A 20,674-nucleotide genomic window follows, 5' to 3' on the forward strand; every position below is an offset into this window, starting at 1 on the left:
GTTCACTTTTACATAGCCATGTTCATTCAATTCCCGGATTCCACCCACGCAGTGAGTGGCCTCACTCTGTATGCCCTGCATACTATACTCATAGGCTATGCCAACCCCACCCACTACTCAGGTAGCCCCACCTTTTGGTCATATCAAGAGTTGAGCATTAGGCCAGAACATTTTCATCGATACAAAATCCAATTTTTTTTGTAGTTGCTTTGTGGCACCAGGAGAGCCTTTCTGAAAATGTCCAAAACCAGGACGTTGAGTCGCTTAACATTTAAGTGTTCTTCACATAGAAAATCATTAGCAACTTATTAGGTATACACGTGCGTGTAAGGGACGTTGTGGTTTATAGTGGAATGCATGATTTAGTTGCAATGAGCATGGCTCATATTGGAGAGTCTTACCGGAATGTAGTGGTCGTTGATGTCATCAAAGCCATGATTGCAAGGGCCATTTCGTTCCGAACGAATCTTGAAATAATAAACTTTATTGATACTCAATATTTCTCGACGTTCCTGCGCTGTCATTCTGTCTTTGAATTTGTCCAAGACTTCTGCACACACACACATGCCCAAAGACACACATGGTCATTCATGCACATATACACGTGTGCAACAAATGTAATTACATACAATCACAAATGAACCAAGCACATAATGTTACACTTAACAAAGAGACTCGATTTGGGCCTCTTGTATGTGTGCTCGTAACGGATTTGTAAAGCCATTTAGGGATTGGCTCTAGATAGATGTGGATGTGTGTTTGTTATAGAGGAGTGTGGCAGTAATGCATGTGGTGAATGATGCTGAATAAAGTGAGGTAAAACCTTGTGGTGTGCAGCTCATCCCTGCCACTGGGAAGACGACTTCATCTAATGGATTTGCCTGTTTTTGTCACACCGATGCACACAGAGAGGCACACGTGAACATGCAGGCAAGCATACAGACATGGACATTTGTACAGAAACACAGTGGTACACCCACAAACACCTACTGAGAGACTGCTTGTGGAATGGCCTACATCGCAGGGAGCTCTCAGAGGATTACCCTAGAGGGTAATTTTTGGCCTGCACCTCCGCGAGAACATGAAACGGTGCCCGTATTCCCAGAAGCTAATGGCCAATTCCATGAAACATTTGAAACTGCATTTTTCATTGATTTCTAATTTACAAAAATATGACTGAAGGGTCAATTAATGAAGGTATTTTATTAAACTGGTTCCAGGTCACGCACCTGACTGCATTCATAAAGTCCAAGTAGAGCTACGACCAATGTGTGCTGTGTAGTAAGCTTGTGTGTGTTTGTGTCCTGGTAGGTTCACTAGTACTAGAGTCCCTTACTGCGAACTCAGCTGATAAGCATTGCCTTGAATGTGTCACGAGTCTACCGTGTGTATGCGTGTCTGTACCATTAGGTCAAAACAGCCCGTCATGGTCCTGATTACCGCACCACCATTTCGAGTGCACCACCGTACTAGTTGTAATAGATGTTTACTAACAGCACTTGCCCCAACAGTCTATAGATCTTACACGAGTTGGGGGGGTGGGTGGTGGAACTTTGTTTCTTTGCTGTCAGGTAATAAACACATTTGGTGAAGTGACCTGAAAGTCTGCACTGTGTGTCGGGCTTGTGGTCTGTGTCAATTGTATGTTAGAATGTCAGTTAAATATGTAGTCCACGACTACTACAACCGAAGAAGTGAACTTGTCTCTGCATTGTGCTTATAATAGTTTGCTGTCAAGTGAGTTGCTATCCGTACATTCGGCGAACACTTACCTTGTGCACAGGTGCAGAGTTATCAGCGAGTTGAGCCTTCTTCAAAAGATCGTTCTGTCACACAGCAAAAATAAAATATTAAAACCTCAACAATCTCCTTTGACATTCTTCATTCAACCAAGTTTAGAACAACAAGGGAGACCTGTCCAGCAGATGTGACACTCTCCTGGAACTGTCTTCAAATGGGAGTTAAAATCCACGTTTAGATATTGAGAACACAGCTCGTTCTTCCTTGAAGGGTTCCTGAAAAAATTAAGTGCCACTTTGTGGTAATCAATTAGTTGTTCGTATATTTGAATATGGGCCTCGCCATAGGAATGTGGAATTTACACCACAGGGAAATCACTACCGATGACATGAAGCTTCATAGCTTATTGAGCCCTTCCGCAACCATCAGCAACAACATCTACCTAAACCACAATCGCCATTAGCATCACTAGCACCACCACGAAAATTGTCTCTGCCATCACCACAATCACCACCAAAAAGCAACTAAACTATCACCTCTATCACAACAATTACACTCTTCACGTAACTTTCACTTGCAACACTCAACACGAGCAAAGAGGAGCTTCCCTATCACCATCAACACAACCACCAAGACCATGACAAACATCATAGTACCATCCTTAACATCATTACCATCACTTACCTTGGATACATCTCTCGTCGAATAACTCGCACTCACACGATAGGATGACATTTTAAAGGCTCACACGTGACAAAGCCAGTATCCAGGGGGCGCTATAACTCGAGCCGCGTGCTGTTCCCACGAAGTTAAACGCCAGACGAACGCGCCAGGCTAGTGACGTCACTGCATCCGGTTTTTATTTCACCGGCGTGGAGTGTCACGTGGGCGTCTGTAACAACCCTTGGCTGGTTGTGACGTCACTCAGTGCCTGGTCCCTCCCCCCGTGGCCTCGCGGGTACCGTGGATTTAAGTAAAACATAACCCACCCACTAGACGATAACATTAAAGTACGTGCGTGTGCCTACACGTACGTTAGTATAATGTAACGTGCACAGTCACTGCCACCATCGCCAAAAGCATCTACCAACACCGCAATTTCTATTGCCATCACTAACACCATCCCGAATAGTATCACTATCATCATCACTACAAACCATTAAACCATCACATCTCTACCACCAACACCACACTCTTATTTACCATCTTCACATTACCATCACTTGCAGCACTCAACAAGAAGCAAAGAGCAGCTTCTATACCACCATCAGCACCATTACCATTACAACCACCAAGACCATGACAAACATCATAGTACCATATTCTTAGGTTTTTTCGGTAAAGTCACGTAGGTAAAAAAAAAAATTAATAAAAAAAATTGTACTTTTCTTAATTTATTAATTTAAATAAAAGTAAAATTATTTTATTTTTATTAATTTTAAAAAAAAATTTACCTACGTGACTTTACCGAAAAAACCTAAGAATATGAATCCTTGCAGTCACGAAAGCTTCAAATCTAGAACCATAGTACCATCTCCAACATCACTTACCTTAAATACATCTCTCGTCGAATAACTCGCACTCACGCGATAGGATGACATTTTAAAGGCTCACATGTGGCAAAGCCAGTATCCAGGGGGCGCTGTAGCCCGAGCAGCGTGCCGTCTCCACGAAGTTAAACGCCAGACTAACGCGCCAGGCTAGTGACGTCACGGCATCCGGTTTTATTTCACCCGCGTGGAGAGTCACGTGGGCGTCTGTAACAACCCTTAGCTGGTTGTGACGTCACTCAATGCCTGGTGCCGTCCGCCGTGGACTCGTGCGTCACGTGGATTTAAGTGAAACGTGACATACCATAATGTATGTGCACCTGCAATCGTTTTCTGTGTTCAGTATAATTTAGCGTGCATGTGTGTCATATACATGATACGTTGTCTACAATACATGCTTGCATGTGTATGGGACTGTGACGTCACGCGATTTTGGACGATTTTTTACCCCCCCCCCCCACACACGGCGTCACAAAAAGTCAAACCCCCCTCAAATATGACGTCATAAAGCTCTGCCCCCCCCCCCCCCTCACAAAACCATATTTCCATTTTGAAAATAAAACATGCTACAAATCGCTTTAAACTATTGTCATTGTAGTGCGTATTCAATGTGGCGCTGTACTCTGATGTTGGAGGAGAAAACATTTTATTAAAAAGTCTATTTAATTAAGTAGAACGTGTTGTCGATATTTATTTAAAGTTGCGAATTTTGATGTGACGTCACATTTCTCAACCCCCCCCCCCCCCTTCGTCACACATCGTCACAAATGTCTGACCCCCCCCCTAGGTGCGTGACGTCATTTATGGACGGCCCCTATATTATACGTATGCGAGTCCATATTATTATAAATCATATCTTCTTGGTTCTTTCGGTAAAGGTAAATAATAAAATAATAAAAATAAAACATAATACAATCATTCTCACGACGTTTCGGCCACAACACAAGCAGCCGTCCATGTTTTATTTGTATTATTTTATTATTTCCCTTCTACGTGACTTTACCGAAAGAACCAAGAAGATGAATCCGTGCAGTCACGAAAGCTTTAAGTCGAAAAATAAATCATATCCTTATATTTCATGCCATTATAAATCTCAACGTTCATCCTTCAAAGTCCCATCACAAGGGAGAAACACTGACAACAATATATTTGTTTTAATCTTGATTTGAAGCTTTCGTGACTGCAGGAATCCATACTCTTTGGTTCTTTCGGTAAAGTCACGTGGGTACAAAGATAAAATAAATCACGACGTTTCGGGCGTAACACAAGCGTCCGTCATCAGGTGGGAAAGCATGGCCTGCTGCTGATGCAAACGACTCTACGCCGTATGGACCTGCACACTCAATTCCCTGTACAAGAATACATGTAAAACGTCTGAGTTGACAGGTATGATATATGGATACGTACACATAAAAATGAACCCCTCTGCCCCCGTGATGTCTGCGTGCCGAGTGAGTATTTGTGACGGTTGTGGCACTTAAGAGTGATGCCCACAAAGTTGTAACACCTCGATTTAAAGCTTTCGTGACTGCAGGGATTCATCTTCTTGGTTCTTTCGGTAAAGTCACGTAGAATGGAAATAATAAAATACTAAAAATAAAACATCATTAAATACAATTCTCACGACGTTTCGGCCACAACGCAAGCAGCCGTCCTCAGGTGAAGAACATGTCTGTCCTAAAGGAGTTTGAAACATGTTTTATTTTTATTATTTTATTATTTCCCTTTTACGTGACTGTACCGAAAGAACCAAGAAGATGAATCCCTGCAGTCACGAAAGCTTTAAATCGTCGTGAGAATTATTTTATTATGTTTTATTTTTATTATTTTATTATTTCCATTCTACGTGACTTTACCGAAAGAACCACAAAGTTGTAACACCTCGTCCAGGCAGCACTCTTGTGTGCAACTGATGTCGGCAATATGGCTGCAGAGGCGCTGTATCGTGATATAATGAATCCGCGACAGATTGAATGATAAATTATGTTAATGCAGAGGGAATTCATTAACACATTCCTGCGGAGGGAGCTGGTAGGAACGTTGGGTTGCTCGGTCAATGGCCAGGGTCAACGGCAGCGTGGTGTATTCAGCAAATATGCCCGACTGTGAGGGCGGGCACAAGCTGGCGTGAGTAGGTTAAACGTTGAGTTTTATACGGGCACCACGGGGTGACCAGCCCCTCCCCACCCAGCCCCACCTCTCCCACTCCCCACCCAGCCCTTCCCCACCCAGCCCATCCCCACCCTCCCCACCCAGCCCCTCCCTCCCCACCCAGCCCCTCCCTGCACGACGGACGGACACAATAATCCCCTATGGACTGGTGTAACCAGGAGGTTCCTACAAGTATAACCCACAATTTATCATTCATTCTGTCGCGGATTCATTATACTGTATCATGTTACAGCGCTTCTGCGGCCGTCTGGAACGCTCTTCCTTCCGATATTAGGAAGCCACTGGAACGGTGCACTTTTAAGTGATCTGGCTTGAAAACGAATTTCTTTAGAACTGCTTTTTGTGTTTAGTTTGTTGTCCTTCCCCCGGACCCCCGATTGGCATGGTTGGATACAATGCGAAAGAAGATCGACATACATACGTGGTAATGTGCTGAAACTTTATTAAGGGGTTACATATTATATGCAGAACAGACTACACCGAGCCCTACAAGGCATCTACTGCAACACCGCACATAAACATGGAGCCAAACATGCTGTCTCACACTGAGTTGTGAATAAAGTGACTAAAGCACAAATCTTAACTCACAGGAAAATTCGACAAGAATGGAACCTGCCCTCTGCTTACATACAATCGCAACATTATCTTAACCCATGAGACAAGAGGACTGGTCGATACCAACTGGGGTAGCAAATGCTGAAGGGATGATGGGCATAAACCTAAACACAGCGCCATTGTCAGTCTTTACTCTTTGGTTCTTTAGGTAAAGTCACGTAGGTATAGAATAAAATAAATCACGACGTTTCGGGCGCAACACAAGCGTCCATCATCAGGTGGGAAAGCATGGTCTGCTGCTGAGGCAGACTGTCTATTTAAGGCCACCCCACAGAGACGATCACCCCTCTCTGTTACCTGTGTTGCTCTCGCTATGTATGTATCTTGGTGATATCTGTCTGCTAATATGTCTGTCTATAGTTTTCTGGTTAGATATTATGTCGCTATTTCATTATACCTGATGATGATTGCTTGTGTTGCAATCGAAACGTCGTATTCTATTATTTAATTTAATTTATTATTTTATCTTTAGACATGACTTAACTGAAAGAACCAAATAATAATTCCTGCAGTCACGAAAGTTCTAAAATTAAGATTGAACCACTTCTACGGGGAAGTTTTAAGCTTATCTTTTTCTCTCTCTCTGGCGACTTGTTTTCTCTGCCTGTGTCCTCTTTAGAATGTTCACACTTAAATTCTAACTTAGCAATCTTTGAAATACGTAATCAACCAGGCTATGCGTTAATTGTGTGTTGACCGACCCTCTGTGTTGTATTACATTACATTTCGATATTTTACTAGGTTATTTAATTTTAGTGTGTCTTTCTGATTTTCAGGCTTGCTTGCCGTGTCATCGTACTTGCAGCACCACGTTTTGTTGACCACTCATTGATATGCTAATTTTTTCTCTAACCCCCCTCCCTCTCTCTGCCTCCGCCCCTCCCCCTCGGTCTATTTAAGGCCACCCCACAGAGACGATCACCCCTCTCTGTTACCTGTGTTGCTCTCGCTATGTATGTATCTTGGTGATATCTGTCTGCTAATATGTCTGTCTATAGTTTTCTGGTTAGATATTATGTCGCTATTTCATTATACCTGATGATTGCTTGTGTTGCAATCGAAACGTCGTATTCTATTATTTAATTTAATGTATTATTTTATCTTTAGACGTGACTTAACCGAAAGAACCAAATAATAATTCCTGCAGTCACGAAAGTTCTAAAATTAAGGTTTGAAATCGGTGTATCTCAAACCTTTTAAAACAGTCTGCCTCAGCAGCAGACCATGCTTTCCCACCTGATGATGGACGCTTGTGTTGCGCCCGAAACGTCGTGATTTATTTTATTTTCTACCCCACGTGACTTTACCGAAAGAACCAAAGAGTATGGATTCCTGCAGTCACGAAAGCTTCAAATCAAGATTGTCAGTCTTATAGACACTTTATATTTAGTTTCATATTCTGTCGATGTTTCATATCAAGGTCAAGGGTGCAGGCCTGAAATTGCTTGCTCACATCACTGGTGGAAGGAGGGCCCCTTGCATAGAAGTATCTCTATATGACCATATTCAGTCTACTCTTCCACGCTGGCCGGACGTCTTGGAAGAGGTGGAAGTACTCACACTTTAGCTCGACACGAGTTATTTTTATATCCAAAAAAAATCTCATCATATTCTACCCTTTTTCAAACTGTTGTATTAAAAGTTATATGGTGACCTTATTATTATACATATTTGTGATCGAGAGATAAAAGTAATATAAAAAATAATTGTTAGCATTTGACACCCTATGTGGTACCTGCCGATAAGCAACTTTTGGGTCAATGGTTTCAACGACCATCAGAAAATTTCCATACATGAAGATAGCTGAACAAAAGTTTCAGGGGCTATTGGCAGTGGAGTGAAAGCATTAATCAAAATTGACACAGCGCGAGAAGGCCTCCATCCAGTCATGGGTTGTTAAAGGGCTGTGAATTATTAAATACAAGTAAATAGAGTAGAGAGAGAGAACACAAAGATATTGCCTAAGATTGGAAATTATATTTTACCCATTAAAGGCTGCATAGTGCACATGTGTACAGGCAGCCAGCAAAAACACCTGCTCACAGTACAGGAGACCCTTGAATATCACGGGGGTGATCGTTCGCGGTTTATACCTATTGCAGGCAACCTTTTTCTGTTGCAATTTAGCTATCGAGGTGGTTAGTTTTTGGTGTTGTATGGCTGATACGGCAATGCGGGGCAGGCGAGAGACGCGAGGCAGTCAGTTGCACCTCAACCTTTGGTCGTGCCAGCATCTCGCGGACAAAGACGCCCCCCGTATAACCTATTAACAGACTTGATTTGAAGCTTTCGTGACTGTAGGAATCCATACTCTTTGGTTCTTTCGGTAACCTACGTGACTTCACTGACAGAACCAAAGAGTATTAACAGACTGTTGGGGCAAGTGCTGTTAGCGAGCACCTATGAAGGCTGGCACGGCACACGTGGGGGTAGGTAGCCAGCACCACACCCGGTCATGTTTGTCTCCCCAGTAGCGATGTTTACGCACCACACCAGGTACCGAGTAGATGAGCTGACCCAGGGGAGGCCCAGGACCGATTTAAATAATCGTCATTGGTGTTGGGCGTGAGCAGGAATCAAAATTGGGTCGCTGGGTTCATAGCGCAGCGCATTAATCATAGCACTATTCCTCCTCACTCACGGACAATCAACCGCCAGTCGCCACTAATTGGTGGCGACGTCACCACGGTGCTTGTGCCAGGCGATGTGCATGTTGAGGCCACGTGAAGTGTCGAACGCCCACTGGCAGGTCACGGGGCAGACCCAGGTGCCATGGGTCGACTGAGATGACAAACACACGCACATATACGCCCGCTTTGGATCATCATCATCATCGGTAAGTACAGTATTTATACGATGTATTGTCTGCGAATGCTTTTGTATCGGGTTTTAACATTATTATTTCAACTACTTAGTTTTTAGTGTATTAGGCATACAGTACAGTACTTATTTTAATTGTGACATTGTCTATTATTTGGTTGCCGTGTACCTAACCTCATTATTTATGTAAGGATTAAATATTGAATTTTGCGGTTTTGGCTTTAGTGGCACTTTCCAAAAACGTACCCACCCCGCCCCGCAATATTCAAGAGTCACCTGTGCTGCTATCCTGCACGCCCATGCAAGTAATTGTATGAGGCACATCACAGTACCATCTCTCCACGATCCACGAAGCCTTTCTCCGCGTCACTGGGTTACAGAAACGCATCTTCTGCATCACAACCACTGCACTCAAATGTTCAACTGCGGCTCCCCAATGTTCCTCAAACATTGTCCACACACGCTCACCTAGAAGCGGATTGTGGTGTACGAAGTGGTAAACCAGGATATAAAGTCCCGTGGAGTGGGACATGGGGATCGCCCAGGATGGGAATAAATGGAGAGAGGGGCTGAAGAAGGCAGCCCCACATGAATGGGAACCAATACCAGGAGGAGTAAGTAGAGGGAGCACACTTAATATGGGGCAGAGGTCGCAAACGGGTTTTGATTCCTTACCTGTACCCGTACCCGGCCGCACCAGGGTCGCAAATGGGTACCCGTACCCGGCCGTACCCGTACCCTACCCGTACCCGGCCGGGTACGGGTAGGGTACGGGTATCGGGTACCCGGTTGCGACCTCTGATATGGGGGTGGCACACATATCGACACCCTCAACATTAAGTCCAATCTGCCGGAATGCAGGATCCGGCCGAAGTGAAAGGTGGGACAGCGAGGTGTGGCATGGCATAAATGGCATTGTCCATGATGACCTCTTGAACTTGAACGCGAGTGCCTACGAGTGAAGGACACATCAGGGGGTTAACTGTTGTTAATAAGGATGGGCTTATTGGCCCCAGATACGAATCATCGCTGGTGCCGAGCCTGTCACTCTTGTTGCGGTGCATCTATTATCTATTATAACGGCTGTGTGTTACCTGGTCTCTCTTCCCGTAAAAACACATTAATCTCTTCGATCCTTCATCCATCGGTTCCTGTAACCGAGGTGGCATTCGGTGGTCACTCGTTGCCATTGGTCAGTAACCGATTTGTTTCACCAAGTAAGAGCTCATTGGGAAACGCAAATGTCATTTGAAACCGAGACCAGGTGTCCATCGAAGACACCGTAACGCCATGCGTTTTCCAAAAGTGAAGCTCATCCGTCACCTTCCGGTTACCGTATTCACAGCAATGCCTTGTTTGTCAACCCTGGCCTTAATTAATTAATGATTGGAAACATTACAGTATGGCCTGTGGCTCGGAGAGAGGTGGCTAGAGTTTAAAACTTGAGTTAGAATATTTTGTCAGGGTTAGGGGTAGCATTAAAGGATTCCTTGGGTTAATGCTGGGGTAAGGAAAGAATTGGTTATGGCAAGGTCTTTTCTAAGCTAGGGCTCGTATTGTATTGCATTAGGACTAGGTTGTATTATGAAAGGGACTAGGGATTTGGTTTTTCCTTCTTCTTTCGCAGAGCAACAACTACAATTTCACATTCAGGTGGTCAAGCCAGATAGATTTGAGAGTAGGGATTCGTGAAGGATTAGCATTACGGTTACCACAAACACTCGCTATATGTTTCAGTCAAGGCTTTCTGTTCAAGGTTATTACTTGAGCCAAGATAACGGTTTGAGCTTCGCACATGGTGTTATATCCAACCCTCGACTCGGCGGCAATTGTCCCAGCATCACCGCCACCGCCCCTACGAGAGCTTGTAGCGTCGGTGGACGTTGAGGTGGCTTTTAAGGCTGCTCAGGTCGAGGAATGCACGATTGCACTCCGAGCACTGGAAGGGCTTCTCGCCCGTGTGCATGTATTGGTGACGCTTGAGACTGCAGTAGTATGAAAAGTTCTGCCCGCACATGCTGCATCGGTACGGCTTCTCGCCCGTGTGCGTGCGCTGGTGCGCCTTCAGGTTGCCGCTGTGCGAGAAGCTCTGGCCGCACACCTTGCAGCGGAAGGGCTTCTCGCCCGTGTGCGTGCGCTGGTGCGACTTAAGGTGGGCGCTCTGCGAGAACGCCTGTCCGCACGTCGCGCAGCGGTACGGCCGCTCGCCCGTGTGCGTGCGCAGGTGCGTCTTGAGGTTGCCGCGCTGCGAGAAGCGCTGGGCGCACACGCTGCACCGGAATGGCTTGTTGTCTTCACCGCCCGCAATCGCTGGCGCGGGAACCAGCAGCACGCGCCGCCGCCGCACCAGCTGAAAGTTCGGCACGTGGTTCGCGGCAGCGGCAGGAGGCAGAGTGTCGCTCCTGGACGGTGCCTCGTCCTGCCTGGCAATGTGGTCTTCAGTGAGCAGCTTGGGCAGGTACGCGGCACACATGGGCGGGACCGTGCAGGCAGTGTCAATTTGTATTTTGTCGACCGGCAGCTGCTGCTGTTGTTGCTGCTGCTGCTGTTGAAGCCAGGGATAGGAGTCAACATTGGTTGCATTCGTTAGGTCCAGTCCCATCTCCTGAAGCGAGGTCACTTGTTGGATGACAAAGCCCGAATTACCTTGGGAAGGATAATCAGAGAAGTCACTTTAGACGTCATACTGTGGATATGTTTTATTTTATGGCCACGACAGGGCAAAATCAATGACTGTGACGATGATTCCACATCTATGTTCTCTTCCTTCACCCACCCGCACTGACCAGGAACAATGAAGTATGGTCAAATAACCCCCATGACCTGACCAACGTGGGGTTGTCCTCATTCAGCAGCGGATTGACAAAAGGGCAGTACTTGTCCATTAGGCATGCGCGTCTGTCTTTGTCTTGAGGGGGAGCAGTGGCGTAGAGGTTAGCACGCACACTGCAATACCAATCTGGCGACATGGATTTGATTGCCAGCCATGGCGAAAATCAGTATCTAAGGATTCTTGAAACGGTCCTGGGACCCTCCACCCAGGTTGATTTGGCCTTAAATGAGTACCTGTTGCAGTGTGATAATGGCACTGGATTGGAGAAACAAAGGCACGAATATAATTGGAGACAATTTTAACCACGGGACATTTCGCCGTATACAAATAGCAAAAAACATTCCCACACAAACAATTGAGTGCACGTATCTGCGTGAGAATCAACATTAATCGATGAATGCCTGCATCGTCACATCTCCACGCGGTAAGACATTTGTATATTTTCAACTCATCTTTACCTCCGCACGCGTCTCTTTCTATCCTGGGCAGCGTCTGGCTGGGGCTGGAGTCTCTCTGATCCGACGTGGGACTCTGATGATCACCGTCTGAATGGCAGAAGACAACGGACGTGTGGATTAACGCAGATATTTAAAAATGGCACTGCTGCATCTCAGAATGAGCCATGGGAAGTTCTTTCTCACAGGTGCCCAACCCGAAGCTTGGGCTGCGATGGCGGATAATTACAGAAGACTTTACGTAGATCAAGTGAACGATCGTGTGTAAACGTGAACAAAACAACAGAAGATGGAAATAGCAATCAGAGAAAATGTAAATGAACTGCCCTCCCCCCCGCCACCCCCACTTTTATCCTTTTGTCAGTTGAGATAAGACAGACCCAGAAGAGGAGAGGTTGTCACCCCAACACATAAAGCCGTATGTATGTTATATGATTTATAGCATGGTCCATTTCCAAGCCCCCTCCCCCTATACCCGATCTCCCCCTAGAATGTTGGTTACTTCCTCCCGGCCCATCTTCCCCCCCCCCCCCATAAACATAAGCTCCCATTTCCCCCCCCCCCCCTGTTAGGGTGGGGTAGCGAGCATTCCTTCCCCACACCTATACATGTTCAAGTGCCAAAAGTTCCCCCCCGCCACCCTCGGTTTTTCTGTACCCCTCCACAGAAACCATCGACACGTTTTATCGGGCTTGTGCGCTTACCATAATAAAAAAAATTCATAAAATTTAAATTTTAAAAAATGAACAGCAATCGTTCAATATTATTGAGGATGAATTACACTTGCATGTACACGTGGTCCTCTGCACGTGTCTGTTTCTATCCTGGGCGGCACATGACCACATGTGTACACATGTACAGCCATTTTTGTCAAGCCATTGCTGGAAGAGGGCCTCCACACGCCATGTCCATCACAGGGGTCCTTCAATCAACCATACTTCACCGCACTGATCAGTGCACGCCTCCGAAGGTTTCGTAATGCGTTCTACCACAGGAGTCTGCATTCAACGATCATTTCTAAAACTGTTTGTTCCATCTTCAAGATTTTTCCTTGTCTTAGTTTGCTATTCTATCAAACCTTGTCATTTTTTAATAATCACATCATATTACTAAAACCCTCGTCTCCTAAAATCAGCCAATCACAGGGGGCGACGGATAGGATGGGACAGTGTACACTTTTATTCGTCTTAAAGGACTCACCAGTGCAGCTTGCCTCGGTTTTGATCATGTGCAGCGACGGGTTTGGGCTGCAGTCTCCTGCCTCTGATGAGGCCTGGGTGCACCCATCATTTTCTGTGTAGGCCAAAGAGCAAGGCACACAAACATTCGGGGAGGGGGAGAAATGAACAATGATCAGTGAATTTTTATTTAAAGCTTTCGTGACTGCAGGGATTCATCTTCTTGGTTCTTTCGGTAAAGTCATGTAGAAGGGAAATAATAAAATAATAACAATAAAACATAATACAATATAATTCTCACGACTGCTTGTGTTGTGGCCGAAACGTCGTGAGAATTGTATTTTATTATGTTTTATTTTTATTATTTTATTATTTCCCTTCTACGTGACTTTACCGAAAGTACCAAGAAAATAATCAGTGAAGTAAATGTTCCGGCCAGGTGGTTCAGCAGTAGAGCAAGCGGATCGCCATCGGGAGTTTGGGAATTTTATATCCTGGTCGGTGGAATGACTTGGCCATCATCCCTCCGGGATCAATAAAATGAGTACGACTTTGTAGGGAAGTTAACAATTGTTGTCCTATAATAGCCTGGCCCCCGCCATAGGAATATGGAATATTCACCATTGGATCAGTGCTGTAAAAAGAGATGACCCCTGCCTCAATGCTTGCTTTGGCTAATATTTGGCAGAAATACGACCACGTAAGTGTTTTTTTTTCATCAGTTTGAAATGATTCTGCCAAAGAGCAGGTAAATAGTTGCATCTGGCTCAAAAACTTTTTTTAGACTTGACAAATGAGGTTGAAAAGCATGGGGGCACCATGGTGGCGAGATGTTAAATACCCCGCCTGGTATACAGGTCGTGGGTTCAATCCCGACCTAGATGCCTGTATATTTGGATGTTGCATGTTCTCCCCGTGGTTGAGTGGATTTTTCTCCGGGTCCTCTGGTTTTTCTCTCAACATTAAGAACCAACATTACACGTTCAGAGTATTTGACTGCAATACAATTGCACGTGATGATAAGCCACTTCGTCTAGGTATCACTTGTGGCCAGGTCGCTTCTGAAAAAGAGCCATATAGCTCAGTGGGCCTTACCTGGTAAAATAAGAATAGTTTAGTTTAGCGTGAATGCATTTGCTCTATCGTCTGTCGATAACAGAAGGCCACGATAACTCCTGTGAAGATGATCCAATATGAGCAAAATTTTAGCACAAATGTAGTGTTGCTATTATGAACTTATCTATAATAAAATTGACTAAATTGATACAAGGATAGGTGACAACCAGCACTGAAGGCCTTGCCTGCTAAGGCGATGTCATTACATTAGACGTCACTTCGCGACGTCACTTGTCATACTCCGCGTGAATACATCTCATTGTACAACTTTAAACGTAAACATATTATTGCTTTGCGAGCCGAATGCACTTTTACCATCGACATCTTGATCATCCGCATCATCCATTGCTTCTTCCTCAAAAATTAATTCCTTGCTGTCCGAAATGGAGCGTCCGGCACTGGCCCCAGCACCATCAAAGTCTCCCAGCCTCTGTGCGCAAACCAGTAGCTCTCGGCTCAAGCCGCTGAAAAGTGTGAGCAGCACGTCCACCAGGCCTCCCAGCGTCACATTGCCCGGAGATGGCGCAGCGTCCCAGGGTGACGTCCCAGCGTCGTGGGGCTCGGCGCCCTGCAGGGCCTTCACCACCTGCCGCAGCACGGCGTAGAAGCCGAAGGGCAGGCGGTCGCGCGCCGTAGAAAGCAGCTCGGCACGCACGAGGCCGTCCCCGATACAGGCGCGCAGGACCCCGTAGTCCCGGATGCCCAGCTCAGAGTCCATGGCCCGGGCCACCTCCTCGTTCACACCCTGCGCCTCCAGCCACGCCGGGAAGTCCCCGCTCGGCTCCAACAATGGGGTTGCCATCGCGCACGCCATTCTGGTGGGACGTGCAAACATATCACGTTAGTTGCGTCATTAATTTGGTTAGCTGTTTGAAAAAGTAACTGAGCAGGTTCTCACCTGATGTAAAATCTCCTCTTTATGGGTATCGTGCAAGAAGATAGACGTGGAGTCTGTGTTGAGGTCACGGTTGTTGCAGGGCTGGGATCAGAGCTGCGGTCAGCCACAAGCACAAGCAAGAACATAAATGTGCGAGTCACAACGCTGCTAAACGATGCCATTTTGCAATGCTGATAGCTGGCCATTAACAAAAAGGGCAGCGTGAAATCCCAAAAGCAACCACACAGTTAGCTTTGCGTTGTGTACATACCTTTGGAACCTCATTTGCCAGTAGAAAAATATGATAATTGTTTTTTTACCCTTTTATCTGGCAACAAAACTGACACCTTTTTTTAACAAGGAGTCATGTTTGCATAGACCACAATACCTGCAGTCGTAATGCAAACAAAAAACACAACTCTGATAATGTATGTACTGTCCTTGAAGTTGATTGGTCCACACCCGAGACAGCTTTCCTGACGCCAAAAGGCGTCATCTGGTCCAACACCATGTGAGACTAGGCTCTAAGGAAAGCTGTCTCGGGTGTGGACCAATCAACTTCAAGGACAGTGCATACATTATCAGAGTTATGTTTTTTGTTTGCATTACGACTGCAGGTATTGTGGTCTATTCAAACATGACTCCTTGTAAAAAAAGGTATCAGTTTTGTTGCCAGATAAAAGGGTAAAAAAACAATTATGGTGTACATACCTTTTTTGGTAATCCACTGTTGGATTAGCCCTTCCCCACGCCGTGCAAGTCCTGTGGTCGATCAGACGATACTTCACCAGGACGGTGTGGGTTGAAGGCGGGGAGCATAGATGCTAGTTGTAATTACCAGCGAAATGTCGTACTCGAATTGTTAATCTGGGTTTACTCTCCAACACACCGATGTGCTGAACTAGTAACAAATTGGCATGTTTCACTTACGTGACAAATCTTGCTAATTGGCTGTGTCGTGTAGTGGTGGATTTAACGACGTATTTATATTTATGCGATCTAACCCCAAAAAAACCTCTATTACGGATAGAAGTATAGTGCCACTATGGATGTTAATGCACTGCACTCTACTGCCCACCACGCAGCCTTGCAATCTACAACCCTCGTCATGCACAGTGGTCACCCATCCAAGCGTCAGCCAGGTTCAAACCTGCTCAACAACCGAGATCTGGCGCATTTCAGGTCATTTCGCCACCAGCAGGCTCGAGATTAAATGCAATTGGTTTTTAAAACCACGAGTAAATACTGTGTTACACGGTCGTAATTGTAGACAACCGATTTTTTACTTGATACAGGAGAGAACCTCTCTGAGCTTAAGACTGTGCAGCCCTTTGTCAAACCACTGCTGGATGAAAGTTTCCCACGCCGCGAGGACCGTGGTGGTCGTTTGACCATACTTCACCAGGTTGGTGAAGGGGGATAACCAAGCTGTCATGAAGATCAAAAAAAATAAACCGTCGGACGTTATTCCCAGTGTGTATGGAGAGGCCCTTTGGGGAGACTTCCGAAAGCATTGACGTGACGTCATTGTTTCTGACACAATGTGGTGCACTTGTTACTGCTGAAAGACTTCACAATTGAGCTTTCTTTACAAAAAAAAGTTACATTTTCCAATAGACTCTCGATTATCCACGCTAATAACGGGGAGGACAGACGCGGATAATTCAAAATCGTGGACAATCCAAAAATATAACCATTTTCCATGGATATCTATGCCAAAAACCACTAACATTATCGGTATAAATTACCGATCGATGCCTGTTCTCAGTGCCTGCTCCCGCGCAAAAGACTCTGCCCACTCGCAGAGCCACGCTAATCAAAATCAATCAAACTCTGCCCACCGTTGTAAAGATATGGAAATTACTGTACTGGAAAGGCTGTTTGTTCGGTTTAAGCACGTGACGTGTAATAAACATTTCCAAGAATAACAATTAATAACTATTTTTAGATTTAAAAAGATTTGGGCTTAAGGGAAAATCCATGAATTTATCAAATCGGATCAACCGCACGCGGATAGTTGAGTCTCCTGCAAGTGGTATGTGGGTGAGGAGGAGGGTGGGGGGTCGAATTAAAATCTAAACAATCTTAATCACGCAGCCTCCCCTATAAAGCACCACCATGGGAGCGATTAAATCAGCTCGTGTGCAAGACTGACTATGAATGTGTGCTATGTCGGGACACATAAAGGATGGTGACGGCTTGAGGGCAGATTTGGTGGGGGGGGGGGGGAATCCCTCCATCCCAGCAGTGGATAGATCACGGCTGATTGACGACGACGTCAATGACAGCATCTCACACAATTATTCTGACAGCACCACCCATCACGTCCATAGACAACTGGCGGAGTCACCTGCATTCCTGTTACCGCATAAATAACACATTCCTGCGGAGGGAGCTGGTAGGAACGTTGGGTTGTGTGATGCTGCCGCCACGAAGCCGTTCGGCAGGCGCCCCATCCCCGACCTTGCCACCACCAAGCAACGGAGCCAACCCCTCGTCCCCCTCACCTCACCTCACATGAACACACCCGCACGCATTTCCCCCCCCCCCCATAGAGCTGGAAGGGAAGGTCACCTGATCAACCGGTTTTTATCCGAGAAACCCTTATCGGGATTAACTCTCACGGTTTCCGGCGATCAGGGAATTGGACGGCCTCCCCCGACGCTACGTTGCACCGCGGCGCTGCGACCTGCCTTAAGATGGTATGGCCGCGGCGAGGGGGCATTCGGCCACCGCGGTTGAAGCACATCCCCCACACACACCACCCACGTGTCGACGGGGCAAGCAGGGGAGGGACGGGACAGCATGAGTAGCGGGACCGCAGGGGCTCTTGCGCATAGCCACGGATGGTTGGGATAATTACGCTTGAGCGCGTAGGCACCATTGTTAGGGAGGGAAAGGGATTAATTAGAATTTACGCCGCGCAACGCCGCACATTGATTAGCATATCACAGGCGCCCGGAACCGCGGTGCGCGTGCCAGAGGGGCGCGAGCCCATTGTTCAGAGCCACATCCCTTTGAGGTAGGGAGGATAAATAGTGGGCGCAAAGGGGAAATCGGGCTCTCTCTTGACTCCAGCACCAGGCGACACCACGAGCTCCAGCCCAGCGACCCGGACGTCCGTGAGACGCACCGAGGTACGCTGCGAGCAGGGGATCAACGGACCGCCGTGAGCACCTAACAGTGAGTAAGGAGGTGAATTATAATCATAGCAGATAAATCGGGAATAGGCATAAAGGTATCAGCGTAGGCCAGCCTCGTCGACTCACTGATTTAACACCTAGTTCCAGGTAGCGGACAATGAATCATTAATAGCGAATCGTGGCCTCGTGTGATCTCGTGGAGAGGTGTGCACGTGTGTGGTGCTGCGCACACAGTGGTTCGCCACGTGAGAGAGCGCGGCGCGGAGCTGCGCGTGTGGGTGGGCGTGTGTTCACTACGTGTATGATACAGGTGCGCGATCACAACGTGAGTGCTCCGTGGTGAGCGAGTGCCGCGGGGAGCTGTGTGCGTGAGTGCGCGTACGTTCGCTACGTGTCGGATACGGGTGCGCATTGGTAACGTTATTCGACGTGGAGGCGAGTGCTGCACAGGGCTGTAGACGGGCGCACGCTCGCAGCGTGCGAGAGCTGCGCGTAGCGGTGTAAAGAGGGGGAGTATGGCGTTTGATTGATGATGCCGTGCGCACGTATGCTTGCAGCGTGGGAGCGCTGCGTGAAGCCGTATGGGTAGGGGCGTCGCGTTCGAAGGCCGGCGAAACCCTAGCGGGTATTAGGGAGGTGGGGTAACATAAACGGAATAGGGGATGATGGCGGGAGAGACCCCGGGGGCCAACAGCCCCCACATATTGGTGTCAGAAACGGGACGATCCCCCGCAACCCCAAGGGAAAGAGGCCCCCCGACCCAAGTTAAAGTAAAATGCACATTTACGGGCAAAGGGATTCCATCATGGAAATCGTTTGCCCGCAGCATCAGGGGGGCTAAAAAGGTTAATGGGTGGTCAGATGAGGAGGCGTTGCAGCAGTTAGAGCTACATTTAGATGGTCGGGCAGCTGACTTTGTGGAAGCTTTGCCCGCAAGCGCACAAACTCAGTGGGAAGAATTAATGTGCGAACTCGAACGGCGCTTCGGCGCCTATGACGAGGAGGATGCGCAGACGGCCTTAGAGGCACGCCGCCGGCAACCCGGCGAGGATCTGCGAGATTACGCAGAAGACGTACGCATGTTGACCCAGCTCGCGTACCCAGAGTACGAGTCAAAAATAATTGAGGGCCTCGCCGCCGGGAAGGTCCAGCGATATTTGGCACGCACCCCGTGGTGGCAGCCAAATGTAGACGGTGCACGCCTCTCCTTTAACACCCTCGTTGAGCGCGCGCGCGCGCAAATGCGAGAAACTCTCGGGTGAGCGCGCACAGCCTCGAGGGAGGGGACAAGAATGCGCCGTAGCGAGCCTACTCTCCGACGAGGAGGAAGAGCCCGCCATCGCAGTAAGGGGACGGGCAAGGGAGCCCCAGAGACCTAGCGAGACAATCCCAGGGTGGGCGGCCGGGTTACAGACCGGCATAGGAGATATTGCTGGCCAGGTACACCAAGTACGCGAGGAAGCAAATAAAAATGTGAAGACCATCCAGTCTGAGATGGGTGAGCTACACTCCACAGTAGGGGGGCTGACCGGGAAGGTATCCCAATTAGAGTCCGAGTTGGAGCAACTGCGTACAGGGAGAGGGAGCGGGCAGGGGACCCACTACGGAGCCGCCACCCCTCCCCGGACGTGTTATGTGTGCAATCGGCGAGCGCATCTCAGGAGGGACTGTCCTCAGGTCGCCCAAGCTAGACAAGGGCTAAGGTCAAACACTAAGGCCCCCCTAGAGAGGGGACCACCGGGGGGTGAACTCGACGTAGCCCCGACACAAACAAGCTGTAGTGATAATGGCGAGCGAGTGATCTCCACACAGGTTCCAGCAACAATGCCCACGGAAACGGTGACTCCTGGCGACTGGCTACGGGAGCTGGTGGCGGGGATCACGGGGGCCACGTCGCTGGTGGAAGGGGAGGTAAACGGAGTGCGTACCCGAATTCTGCTGGACACGGGGGCGGTGGCCTCGCTCGTGAGCGCAGCGCACTGCAGCGCGATCGGGGTCGATGTGCGTCACCTGCAGGCACCGGACCGCGCGCTGCACACGGCGAGCGGAGCCGGAATGGGGCTGCTGGGGAGAACCACCCTAAAGGTCCGCATAGGCAGTCAGGTGTGCACCCAGGAGTTCTACGTGTCGAGTGCGTTGTGTCACGAGTGTATCGCAGGTACCGACCTCTTAGAA

The 20,674-nt window shown here is 47.5% G+C and overlaps 1 protein-coding gene across 2 annotated transcripts in view; it reads right to left on the reverse strand.

Moving 5' to 3' along the window:
* Positions 1 to 5,887: 5,887 nt before the first annotated feature.
* LOC144717283 (uncharacterized) overlaps positions 5,888 to 20,674 on the reverse strand; it is a 28,536-nt gene continuing 13,749 nt past the window's right edge. The window contains exons 2-6 of one of the 2 annotated variants that reach the window (XM_078592715.1): positions 15,378 to 15,470; positions 14,795 to 15,294; positions 13,386 to 13,478; positions 12,189 to 12,275; positions 5,888 to 11,543 (exon numbers count right to left, since the gene is read on the reverse strand). In XM_078592715.1, coding sequence (XP_078448841.1) covers positions 10,753 to 11,543; positions 12,189 to 12,275; positions 13,386 to 13,478; positions 14,795 to 15,293 — 1,470 coding nt within the window. In that variant the 5' untranslated portion in view covers position 15,294; positions 15,378 to 15,470 and the 3' untranslated portion in view covers positions 5,888 to 10,752. Of the gene's footprint in view, positions 11,544 to 12,188; positions 12,276 to 13,385; positions 13,479 to 14,794; positions 15,295 to 15,377; positions 17,797 to 20,674 lie in introns of those variants that run through there. The other variant, XM_078592714.1, reaches the window with a different exon arrangement.

This window comes from Lampetra planeri, chromosome 3 (genome assembly GCF_965212315.1).
Source record: "Lampetra planeri chromosome 3, kcLamPlan1.2.h2, whole genome shotgun sequence".
In the NCBI taxonomy this organism is placed as follows: Eukaryota; Metazoa; Chordata; class Hyperoartia; order Petromyzontiformes; family Petromyzontidae; genus Lampetra; species Lampetra planeri.